Genomic DNA, 13808 nt, shown 5'->3' on the forward strand with positions numbered 1-13808 from the left:
GAACATCCAGACTCAGGTCAGGCTCGGGGACAATTAAGTCACTGGGCCCCATTATTTTAAGTCATCATACATTCATGATATAATGAGGATTAGGTCACATTCACTCATCAGTACATTTAGGGTAAGTAATAATATTGAGAAGGAGCAGGATTGCAGGCATTGACTTCCATGCATGTTGACAACCTTTATGCTTTCATGGTTTTAATCTTGCAGTAAACTGTTATTGTATTACAAGACAAATGACATATGAAAATTTGATCATCAGCATGATGCTTATTATACTCATAAAAGCTTACCTCACCTGTGATTTTTAATTACTACATTTAGAAATAATCTTCCGAAAACTCTGAAATGTGACGTAGCAATTAATTCTCCTTTTCTCTCACAGTACTATGAAAAATGGCCATTTTAACAGCAAGAAACAAATGTAATGTTTCAGCAAGCAGAATACCACCATTCAGGTACTGTACTGTACTTCTCATTCAGCTTCCATTCATGTCAGAAGAATGCTTGTTTGGACGAAAAATTTTGTTTTTCCATAATATTCTTACAAGGGTTGAGAAATGTCTATATTTTGTTCACCTCATGAGGTGTACATACTGACCTAGTGAAATGAAAGTTGGAGTGTATGCCAACTTTCATTTAAAACCATAAAAGGTGTGTACCCACCTTCTTCTCTCTTAAGGAAAGTTGGTGAAGGTCTGCGAATGGATGACTTGCTGCCTTCATCTACAAAGAAACGTAACAGTAAAATATGCATTCATTTCCAACGTAGTAATTAGAAACATAATTAGTCTTGTTTCAAGCTTAAAGTCTCATTTTGTGTTGAATTTGTCCCAAGCTTAAAGGATTGTAGGGACATCCAGACTCAGGTCAGGCTCGGGGACAAGTAGGTCACTGGGCCCCATTCTTTTGAGACATCATACATTCATGATACCATGAGGATTAGTTCACATTCACTCATCAGTATATTTAGGTTAGGTAATAATATTGGGAGAGGAAGGGGCAATTGTGCAGGCATTGACTTTCATGCATGTTGACAACCTATATGTTTTCATGGTTTTAATCTTCCAGTAAACTGTTTTTGTATTACAAGACAAATGAAATATAAAGAAAAAAACTCTTGAAGTGTACAGGAAATAGTGAAATAAAAGTTGGAGTGCACACCAACTTTCATTTAAATACATAGAAGGTATATACCCACCTTCATCTTCTCCTACTGTCAGTTGTTGCTTATGAAATGTTGATGAAGATCTGTTAATGGATGACTTTCTTTGTTCACTTACAGAGAAACATAATTGTAAAATATGCATTTATTTTCAAAGCAGTGAGTAGAAATATAATTAGACTTGTTTCAAGCTTAAAGGCTCCATTTGTGTTGAATTTGTCCCAAGCTTAAAGGAAAGTAGGGACATCCAGACTCAGGTCAGGCTCGGGGACAATTAAGTCACTGGGCCCCATTATTTTAAGTCATCATACATTCATGATATCTTGAGGATTAGGTCACATTCACACATCAGTACATTTAGGGTAAGTAATAATATTGAGAAGGAGCAGGATTGCAGGCATTGACTTCCATGCATGTTGACAACCTTTATGCTTTCATGGTTTTAATCTTGCAGTAAACTGTTATTGTATTACAAGACAAATGACATATGAAAATTTGATCATCAGCATGATGCTTATTATACTCATAAAAGCTTACCTCACCTGTGATTTTTAATTACTACATTTAGAAATAATCTTCCGAAAACTCTGAAACGTGACGTAGCAATTAATTCTCCTTTTCTCTCACAGTACTATGAAAAATGGCCATTTTAACAGCAAGAAACAAATGTAATGTTTCAGCAAGCAGAATACCACCATTCAGGTACTGTACTGTACTTCTCATTCAGCTTTCATTCATGTCAGAAGAATGCTTGTTTGGACAAAAAATTTTGTTTTTCCATAATATTCTTACAAGGGTTGAGAAATGTCTATATTATGTTCACCTCATGAGGTGTACATACTGACCTAGTGAAATGAAAGTTGGAGTGTTTGCCAACTTTCATTTAAAACCATAAAAGGTGTGTACCCACCTTCTTCTCTCTTAAGGAAAGTTGGTGAAGGTCTGCGAATGGATGACTTGCTGCCTTCATCTACAGAGAAACATAACAGTAAAATATGCATTCATTTCCAAAGTAGTAAATTGAAACAAAAATAGACTTGTTTCAAGCTTAAAGTCTTATTTTGCATTGAGTTTGTCCTGAGCTGGTGATCTTACATCTGTAAGGAAAGTAGGGACATCCAGACCCAAGGTCCGGGACAATTAAGTCCCCGGGCCCCATTCTTTTAAGATGTCATACATTCATGGTACATTGATGGCATGTATGAAGATTTCTTCTGGGAAAAGGAAGCCATGGCTTGATCCATCCATCCCATGCATACAGGGGTCCCATGAAAAACATCAGGCCCCATGTTTGTAGCCCCACTTGACGCACCCTGTCGTCAAGCATGGTACCTGAAAGTATCATCTATTTATACTTTGAACAAAATTCCAGTGATTGATGTTCATAGTTTGACAATGTTCCTGGAAATTATGCATCTTACAAAAAGAATATCCTACTAGCAGGTTTATTTATTTTAAACTTGGTGTAGTTTAATGAACGCAAGTTAGCACCCCAGTTAGTAAAGTTATGATGGTAATTTAGCTTAGTTTTCTTCAAAAATTACAAATGATTTATCCCATGAGGGAATAACTTTCCGGCACCTTGATGAACTGATGCATGCAGAGAACATTGACAATTAAATAACCGAAATATATCACATTTCAAGGAAATAAAATAAGAGAAACCCATTACAATGAGAAGTTATGCTTTTTAAGAACCTCTATCATGATGACATCACATCCTGTTTCAAGGTCTCAACATCATCGTACCATAAGAAAGGATTTAAATATAGTTTCTACACAACCATCAGTATATCTTGGGTAAGTAATAATAAGTAATACTATACTCCTTTTCTCTCTCAGTACCATAAAAAACGGCCACTTTAACAATAAGGAACATACGTAATGTTTCAGGAAGCAAATACCCTCAGTCAGGTACTTCTCGTTCTGCTTTGATTCATGTCAGAAGAATGCTTTTTCGGACGAAAAAACATTGTTTTTCCATAAATATTCTTCATATATTTACAAGGGTTGAGAAATGTCTATATCTTGTACACCTCATGAGATGTACATTCTGACATAGTTAAATGAAAGTAGGAGTGTATGCCAACTTTCATTTTAAACCTTAGAAGGTATGTACCCACCTTCTTCTAATGTCAGCATTTGCATATCTCTCTTATATAGTGCTGATGGAGAGCTTTCAATGGATGAATAGCTTCCTTTACCTACAAAGAAATATAATAGTAAAATATGCATTAATTCCCAAAGTACTAAAGAGAAACATTATTAGAACTTTTTAAAGCTTTAAATCTCATTTTGCATTGAATTTGTCTTCAGCTGGTGTACCTACCTCTGAAAGAAAAGTATGGACATCAGGACCCAGGTAAGGCTCGGGACAATTCAGTCACTGGGCCCCATTCTTTTAAGACGTCATACATTTATGGCATGTATGAAGAGTGTTTCTGAGGTAGGAAGCCATGGCTTGATCCATCCTTAACTATACATACTGGGGTCCCATGAAAGACATCAGGCACCATGTCTGTAGCCCCACCTGACCCACCCTGTCGTCGGGTCTGGTACCTGATAGTATCATCTGTTTATACTTAAAACAAATCTCCAGTGATTGATGTTCATTGTTTGACAAAGACACTGAAAATGATCTATCTTTGCAAATGCATATGCTACCAGCAGTTTTATTTAATTTTAACTTGATAAAACTTAATGGATGCGTCTGTTAGCACCCCAGTTTGTTAATACATGATGGCAATTTAGCTGGTTTTACTTCAAAAGATACAAATGATTTATCCCTTGAGGAAATAACTTTCCTGCACCTTGATGAACTAATACATGCAGAAGCTTTGACAATTAAATATCCGAAATGTATCACATTTCAAGGAAATAAAAATAACCATTATAACTGGAAGTTACCCCTTTCAAGAACCTCTGTCATGATGACATCACATCCTGTTGTAAGGACACATCATCATCGTACCACGAGGTTTAGTTTACATTCACACATCACTATATTGAGGGGAAGTAATTATATTGATAAAGGAAGGGATGGGGTAGGAGTAGGATTGCTGCTATTGTGCAGGCATTGACTTCATGCATGTTGACAACCTTTATGCTTTAATGGTTTTAATGTTGCAGTTAACTGTTTTTGCATTACAAGACAAATGACATATGAAAATTTGATCATGAACATGATGCTTGTTATGCTCATAAAAGCTTAGCTCACCTGTGACTTTTAGAAATCATCTTGCAAAAAAATGTGACGTAGCAATTAATTCTTCTTTTCTCTCACAGTACTATGAAAAATGGCATTTTGAACAGCAAGGAACAAATGTTATGTTTCAGCAAGCAGAATACCACCACTCGGGTACTTTTCATTCAGCTTTGATTCATGTCAGAAGAATGCTTGTTTGGACGAAAAACTATTGTTTTTCCATAATATTCTTCATATATTTACAAGGATTGAGAAATGTCTATATTTTGTTCACCTCATGAGATGTACATACTATCCTAATGAAATGAAAGTTGGAGTGTATGCCAACTTTTTAAACCCATAGAAGGTATGTACCCACCTTTTACTTTCTTGAGGAGAGTTGGTGAATGTCTGTGAATGGACGACTTGCTTCCTTCACCTACAAAGAAACATAACAGTAAAATATGCATTAATATCCAAAGTAGTAAATAGAAACATAATTAGACTTGTTTCAAGCTTCAAGTCTTGTTTTGCATTGAGTTTGTCCTGAGCTGGTGATCTTACCTCGGAAAGGAAAGTAGGGACATCCAGACCCAGGTTAGGCCCGGGACAATTCACTGGGCCCCATTCTTTAAGATATCATACATTTATGGCATATATGCCATAAATGTATATATGAATTAATATTGGGGGAAGTTAGCCTTGGCTTGATCAATCCCTACCTATGGATACTGGTGTCCCAAAAGATACATCAGGCCCCATGTCTGTGACCCCACCTGACCCACCCTGTCGTCGGGTCTGGTACCTGAAAGTATCATCTGTTTACATTTTAAACAATATTCCAGTGATTGATGTTCATTGTTTGACAAAGTTACTGGCATTTATGCATCTTTGCGAAAGCATATCCTACTAGCAGGTTTTTTTTTTTTAAACTTGGTGAGATTTCATTCATCTTGACAACCTTTATGCTTTGATGGTTTTAATCTGGCAGTAAACTGTTTTTGTATTACAAGACAAATGACATATTACAATTAATCATCAAAATGCTGCTAACTATGCTCATAAAGCTTAGTTTACCTGTGATTTTTAATGACTACTTTTAGAAATGATGTTCCAAAGACGCCCAAATTTGATGTAACAATTAATACTCATTTTCTCTCTCAGTATTATGAAAACAGGCCATTTTAACAATAAGGAACGAAAGTAATGTTTCAGCAAGCAGAATACCACCACTCGGGTAGTTCTCATTCAGCTTTGATTCATGTCAGAAGAATGCTTGTTTGGACCAAAAAAACACTGTTTTTCCATAAATATTCTTCATATATTTACAAGGGTTGAGAAATGTCTATATCTTGTTCACCTCATGAGTTTTACAGGACATAATGAAATGAAGGTTGGCCTGCTTGCCAACTTTCAGTTTAAACCATACAAGCTTTCATGGTTTTAATGTTGCAGTAAACTATTTTAGTATTACAAGACAAATGACATATGAAAATTTGATTATCAACATAATGCTTACTATGCTCATGAAAGCTTAGCCCACCTGTGATTTTTAATTACTACTTTTAGAAATCATGTTCCAAAGAGTTTCAAATTTGACATAAAAAGTAATACTACTTTTCTCTCTAAGTACAGTACTATCGAAACAAGCCATTTTAAAAATAAGGAACAATCGTAATGTTTCAAAAAGAAAAATACCTCTGCTCAGGTACTTCGCATTCAGCTTTGAATCATTTCAAAAGAATCTGGTTTGGAAAAACACTTATTCTTTTTCTGTAAATATTCTTCATATAGTTACTTGGGTTGAGAAATTTCAATATCCTGAACACCTCATGAGGTGTACAGGACATAATGAAATGAAAGTTGGCGTGCAGGCCAACTTTCATTTGAAACCATTGAAGGTATGTACCCACCTCCTTCTCCTTCTGTCAGCCTTGTGATAACGTGTGTTGGTGAAGTAGGCATGTGAATGGATGGATATATTCCTTTAGCTACAAAGACATATAATAGTAAAATATGCATTAATTTCCAAAGTGCTCAATAGAAACATCATTAGAATTGTTTCAAACTTAGTCTTGTTTTGCATTGAATTTGTCCCAAGCTGGTGTACTTACCTCTGAAAGGAAAGTAGTGACATAAAGACCCAGGAGAGGCTCGAGAAAATTAAGTCACTGGGTCCCATTCTTTTAAGATGTCATACATTCATTGTACATATATGGCATGTATGAAGAGTTCATTTTGGGGAAGTTAGCCTTGGCTTGATCAATCCCTACCTTTACATACTGGGGTCCCATAAAAGACAACCGACCCCATGTCTGTACCCCCACCTGACCCACCTTGTCATCAGGCCTGGTACCTGAAGTATCATCTGTTTATACTTAAAACAAACTTCCAGTGATTAATGTTTATCTTTTCACAAAGTTACTGGAAATTATCCATCTTTGCAAAAGCATATGCTACTAGTAGTTTTATTTTAATTTAAACTTGGTGAAACTTATGAATGCATCCTGTTAGCACCCCAGTTTGTTAAGTCATGATGGCAAATTAGCTTATTATACTTCAAAAGATACAAATGATTTATCCCCTGAAAGAAATAACTTTCTTGCACCTTTTTCAACTAACACATGCAGAGAACATAGACAATTAAATCGCCAAAATGTATCACATTTCAAGGAAATGAAAATTTTTGCCTTTTAAGAACCTCTGCCACGATGGCATCAAATCCTATGGTAAGGACTCATCATCATTGCACCATAAGGAAGAATTTAAATAATAACTTACATTCAAACATCAGTTTATCTAGGGTTAGTATTAATATTGAGAAAGAAAGGGGAAGCAGCAGGATTCCTGCTATTGTGAAGGCATTGACTTTCATGCATGTTGACAAACTTTATGCTTTCATGGTTTTAGTCTTGCAGTAAACTGTTTTTATATTAAGAGACAAATGACAACTTGATCATCAACATACTGCTAACTATGCCCATGACAGCTTAGCCCACCTGTAATTTTTAAGTACTACTTTTAGAAATCACGTTCCAAAGACTTCCAAATTTGACATAACAAGTAATACTCCTTTGCCCACTCAGTACTATCGAAATAGGCCATTTTAACAATAAGGAACAAATGTAATGTTTCGGAGAGTAAAATAACTCCACTCAGGTACTTCCCATTCAGGCTTTGATACATGTCAGAAGAATCCTGGTTTGGAAAAACACATATTCTTTTTCCATAAATATTCTTCATATAGTTACTTGGGTTGAGAAATGTCTATATCCTGTACACCTCATGAGGTGTACAGGACATAATGAAATGAAAGTTGGCGTGCAGGCCAACTTTCATTTGAAACCATTGAAGGTATTTACCCACCTTCTTTTCTTTCTGTAAGCATTGACACACGGCGTGCTGGTGAATGCATGTGCATGAATGGATATCTTCCTTTACCTACAAAGACATGTAATAGTAAAATATGCATTAATTTCCAAAGTACTCAATAGAAACATTATTAGAATTATTTCAAACTTAGTCTCGTTTTGCATTGAACTTGTCCAAAGCTGGTGTACTTACCTCTGAAAGGAAAGTAGTAACATAAAGGCCCATTTGAGGCCCGAGACAATTAATTCACTGGGCGATATTCTTTTGAGACGTCATGGTACATTCATATCATACATGAAGAGTTCTTCTGGGAAAGAAAGCCATGGTTTGATCCATCCCTACCCATGAATAATGGGGTCCCATAATTGACATCAGGCCCCATGGCAGTAGCCCCACCTGACACACCCTGTCGTCAGGCTTAGCACTTGAAAGTATCATCTATTTATATTTTAATCAATATTCCAATGGTTGATGTTCATTGTTTAACAAAGTTACTAGAAATTATCCATATTTGCAAAAGCATATGTTACTAGAAGTTTTATTTTATTTAAACATTAGAAAACTTAATGAATGCATCAGTTAGCACCCTAGTTTGTTAATACATGATGGCAAGTAAGCCTATTTTACTTTAAAAGATGCAAATGATTTATCCCCTGAAGAAATAACTTTCCTGCACCTTGATGAACTAATACATGCAGAAGCATTGACAATTACATAGCAGAAATGTATCACATTTCTAGAAAATTATTCAAATAACCATTATAATTGGAAGTTATGCCTTTTATGAACCTCTGCCATGATAACATCACATCCTATTTTAAGGACTCATCACTATCGCACCAAAAGGATGGATTTAAATCATAGTTTACCTTCAAACATCAGTATATCTAGGGTTAGTAATAATATTGAGAAAGAGGGGTAGGAGCCGAATTGCTGGTATTGTGGAGGCACTGACTTTAATGCATCTTGACAACCTTTATGCTTTCATGGTTTTAATATGGAATTTAACTGTTTTTGTATTACCAGACAAATGACAATTAGATCATATACATGCTGCTAACTATGCTCATAAAAGCTTAGCTCACCTGTGATTTTTAAGTAAGGACTCCCAAATTTGACTAACAGTAAACACTTCAACAGTATGGAACAAAAGTAACGTTTCAGCAAGCAAACACCCATATTCAGGTATTCCTCATTCAGCTTTGATTCATGTCAGAATAAAGCTTGTTTGGACCCAGAAAACATTGTTTTTCCATAAATATTCTTATATATTTACACCTCTAGAGGTGTACAGGGCATAATGATATGAAAGTTGGAGTGTAAGGCAACTTTCATTCAAAACCATAGAAGGTATGTACCAACCTTCTTCATCTTCTTCTACTGTCAGATATTGCTGACGGAGTGTGGAAGGGCTGTAAAAGGACTTGGGTGGGGAAATGTCTGTATCCTGTACACCTCATTGAGGTGTACAGGACATAATGAAATGAAAGTTGGCGTGCAGGCCAACTTTCATTCAAAACCATAGAAGGTATGTACCAACCTTCTTCATCTTCTTCTACTGTCAGATATTGCTGACGGAGTGTGGAAGGGCTGTAAAAGGACTTGGGTGGGGAAATGTCTGTATCCTGTACACCTCATTGAGGTGTACAGGACATAATGAAATGAAAGTTGGCGTGCAGGCCAACTTTCATTCAAAACCATAGAAGGTATGTACCAACCTTCTTCATCTTCTTCTACTGTCAGATGTTGCTGACGGAGTGTGGAAGGGCTGTAAAAGGATGACTTGCTTCCTTCACCGACAAAGAAATATAATAATAAAGTATGCATTACTTTTCAAAGTGTTAAATAAAAACATAAGTAGACTTGTTTCAAACCTTAAGTCTCTATTTGGATTGAATTTTTCCCAAGCTGTTGTACTTACCTCAGAAAGGAAAGTAGGGACATCCTGACCCAGGTCAGGCTCGAGACAAGTAAGTCACTGGGCCCCATTCTTTTAAGACGTCATGGTACATTTATGGCATATATGAAGTTCTTCTGGGGAAAGAAAGCAATGGCTTGATCCATCCCTACCTATGCATACTGGGGCCCAATTGTTGACAACAGGCACCATGGATGTAGCCGCACCTGACCCACCCTGTCACCAGGCATCAGGCTGTTTAAATTGTTATCAATATTCCAGTGATTGATGTTCATTGTTTAACAAATTTACTGAAAATGTTTCCAAAGACGCCGTAATTTGATGTAACAATTAATATTCGTTTCCTCTCTCAGTAATATGAAAACAGACCATTTTCACAATTAGGAACGAAAGTAATGTTTCAGCTAACAAAATACCCGAACTCAGGTACTTCTCATGCAGCTTGATTCATGTCAGAAGAATGCTTGTTTGGACGAAAAATATATCGTCTTTCCATAATATTCTTCATATATTTACAAGGGTTGAGAAATGTCTATATTTTGTTCACCTCATGAGGTGTACATACTGACCTAGTGAAATGAAAGTTGGAGTGTATGCCAACTTTCATTTAAAACCATAGGAGGTATTAACCCACCTTCTTCTAATGTCAGCATTTGTATTTTTCTCACACGGAGTGCTGATGAAGGGCTGTCAATGGATGAATAGCTTCCTTTACCTACAAAGAAATATAATAGTAAAATATGCATTAATTTCCAAAGTACTAAAGAGAAACATTATTAGAATTTTTTAAAGCTTTAAATCTCGTTTTGCACTGAATTTGTCCTAAGCTGGTGTACTTACCTCCAAAGGAAAGTAGGGACATCCTGACCCAGGTAAGGCCCGGGACATTTAAGTTACTGGGCACCATTCTTTTAAGACGTCATACATTCATGGTACATTTATAGCATATATGAAGAGTTTTTTCTGGGGGTAGGAAGCCGTGGCTTGATCAATCCCTACCTATGGATACTGGGGTCCCATGAAAGACATCAGGCACCATGTCTGTAGCCCCACCTGACCCACCCTGTCGTCGGGTCTGGTACCTGAAAGTATCATCTGTTTACATTTTAAACTATATTCCAGTGATTGATGTTCATTGTTTGACAAGATTACTGAAAATGATCCATCTTTGCAAATGCATATGCTACCAGCAGTTTTATTCAATTTAAACTTGGTGAAACTTAATGGATGCATCTGTTAGCACCCCAGTTTGTTAAGTCATGATGGCAATTTAGCTGATTTTACTGCAAAGATACAAATGATTTATCCCTTGAGGAAATAACTTTCCTGCACCTTGATGAACTAAGACAATGTATCACATTTCAAGGAAATAAAAATAACCATTATAACTGGAAGTTACCCCTTTAATGAACCTCTGTCATGATGACATCACATCCTGTTGTAAGGACACATCATCATCGTACCACAAGGATGAGTTCACATTCACACATCACTATATTGAGGGGAAGTAATGATATTGAGAAAGGAAGGGAAGGGGTAGGAGCAGGATTGCTGCTATTGTGCAGGCATTGACTTCATGCATGTTGACAACCTTTATGCTTTCATGGTATCAGTGTTGCACTAAATTATTTTTGTATTACAAGACAAATGAAATATTAAAATTTGATCAATTACATGATGCTTATTATGCTCATAAAAGCTTAGCTCACCTGTGAATTTTAGAAATCATCTTGCAAAATCTCCCAAATGTGACGTAGCAATTAATTCTCCTTTTCTCTCACAGTACTATGAAAAAATGGCCATTTGAACAGCAAGGAACAAATGTAATGTTTCAGCAAGCAGAATACCACCACTCGGTTACTTTTCATTCAGCTTTGATTCATGTCAGAAGAATGCTTGTTTGGACGAAAAACTATTGTTTTTCCAAAATATTCTTCATATATTTACAAGAGTTGAGAAATGTCTATATTTTGTTCACCTCATGAGGTGTACATACTATCCTAGTGAAATGAAAGTTGGAGTGTATGCCAACTTTTTAAACCCATAGAAGGTATGTACCCACCTTTTACTTGCTTGAGGAAAGTTGATGCAGATCTGTAAGTGGATGGCTTTCTTCCTTCACCTAGAAAGAAACATAACAGTAAAATATGCATTAATTTCCAAAGTAGTAAATAGAAACATAATTAGACTTGTTTCAAGCTTCAAGTCTTGTTTTGCATTGAGTTTGTCCTGAGCTGGTGATCTTACCTCGGAAAGGAAAGTAGGGACATCCAGACCCAGGTTAGGCCCGGGACAATTCAATGTGCCCCATTCTTTAAGACATCATACATTTATGGCATATATGCCATAAATGTATATATGAATTAATATTTGGGGAAGTTAGCCTTGGCTTGATCAATCCCTACCTATGCATACTGGGGTCCCATAAGATACATCAGGCCCCATGTCTGTGACCCCACCTGACCCACCCTGTCGTCGGGTCTGGTACCTGAAAGTATCATCTGTTTACATTTTAAACAATATTCCAGTGATTGATGTTCATTGTTTGACAAAGTTACTGGGATTTATGCATCTTTGCGAAAGCATATCCTACTAGCAGGTTTTTTTTTAAAACTTGGTGAGATTTCATGCATCTTGACAACCTTTATGCTTTGATGGTTTTAATCTGGCAGTAAACTGTTTTTGTATTACAAGACAAATGACATATTACAATTAATCATCAAAATTCTGCTAACTATGCTCCTAAAGCTTAGTTTACCTGTGATTTTTAATGACTACTTTTAGAAATGATGTTCCAAAGACACCCAAATTTGATGTAACAATTAATACTCATTTTCTCTCTCAGTATTATGAAAACCATTATGAAAAGGCCGTTTTAACAATAAGGAACGAAAGCAATGTTTCAGCAAGCAGAATACCACCACTCGGGTAGTTCTCATTCAGCTTTGATTCATGTCAGAAGAATGCTTGTTTGGACAACAAAACATTGTTTTTCCATAATATTCTTCGTATATTTACAAGGGTTCAAAAATGTCTATATCTTGTTCACCTCATGAGTTGTACAGGACATAATGAAATGAAGGTTGGCCTGCTTGCCAACTTTCAGTTTAAACCATACAAGCTTTCATGGTTTTAATGTTGCAGTAAACTATTTTAGTATTACAAGACAAATGACATATGAAAATTTGATTATCAACATAATGCTTACAATGCTCATGAAAGCTTAGCTAACCTGTGATTTTTAATTACTACTTTTAGAAATCATCTTACAAAAACTCCAAAATGTAACATAGCAACTATTTCTCTCACAGCACTATCAAAATTATCATTTCGTGACATATCAATTGTACGAATGAGACATCTCCACACAACGGGACATAAAGACCATTATTGCAAAGCTTATGATCTTCATTGAAACCTTTAACACATATTTTAAACTAAATGGCCTGATTTAAGTCACTCTAGTTTTACAGGATAAATTCACAACCTCCATGCAAATTTCAAAATGATTTAATACTTTGCGATTAAAGTTTCTATTTAGAACATGATTTTCACCTACTTCCGGTTTTCTTATAGCACAGGATTTTCATAGACGTTTGCTGCACAAACAAGTATAATGTTAACATATTAAGTACAGTGTCACTTAAATCTTACTTTTTGGAACCCTACAAGTTACCACCCATCAATTATCCATTGCCTATACTTACTTATTCCGGTTAAGAGCTTGATATTAAGTGCCCTAAGGTTTTCACTGAATTCATCAGTGAGAGCAGATTGTATAATTCCTTTATTCTCTAGTTCCACTAACAGGTCCTTGGAGTGTGATGGGCTGTTAACGATAGCCTTTACATGTTTCAGAGGCAACATGAAGAAGTTTGCAAGATTTTCACAGTCACTTCTCGTCATCTCTGAAAACAGCTCTTGTTTCAATAGAGTCAAGACATCTGGGGGCTGCAGAAAAAATCTCATTTTAATTTATGTCTTCAATGGCTTTTTTTTTCAAAAGATTTAAATCTCATCAAGAAAAAGAAACGAAAACGTTTAGTGGTTACAATGCTCAGACTTATTTGTAGGGTGGTAAGCCATACATGTTAATATTCATGAACTTTTGCACACCAACATGAAGAGGGATTATCTATTGACTAATGCTGCACAACATATAAAGG

At 35.9% G+C, this 13808-nt stretch overlaps 1 protein-coding gene across 7 annotated transcripts in view; it reads right to left on the reverse strand.

Annotated features, from left to right (window-relative positions):
- LOC139976942 (uncharacterized) overlaps positions 1 to 13808 on the reverse strand; it is a 179773-nt gene that overhangs the window by 97187 nt on the left and 68778 nt on the right. For all 7 annotated transcript variants that reach the window (XR_011796329.1, XR_011796330.1, XR_011796331.1 and 4 more), the window contains exons 25-30: positions 13350 to 13593; positions 4732 to 4791; positions 3292 to 3372; positions 2076 to 2138; positions 1205 to 1279; positions 670 to 729 (exon numbers count right to left, since the gene is read on the reverse strand). Coding sequence is in view for 4 of the 7 variants with exons in the window: in XM_071985830.1 (XP_071841931.1) it covers positions 670 to 729; positions 1205 to 1279; positions 2076 to 2138; positions 3292 to 3372; positions 4732 to 4791; positions 13350 to 13593 (583 nt within the window). In the remaining 3 variants the exon portion in view is untranslated. The remainder of the gene's footprint in view (positions 1 to 669; positions 730 to 1204; positions 1280 to 2075; positions 2139 to 3291; positions 3373 to 4731; positions 4792 to 13349; positions 13594 to 13808) is intronic.

This window comes from Apostichopus japonicus, chromosome 12, assembly GCF_037975245.1.
Source record: "Apostichopus japonicus isolate 1M-3 chromosome 12, ASM3797524v1, whole genome shotgun sequence".
NCBI classification, from domain to species: domain Eukaryota; kingdom Metazoa; phylum Echinodermata; class Holothuroidea; order Aspidochirotida; family Stichopodidae; genus Apostichopus; species Apostichopus japonicus.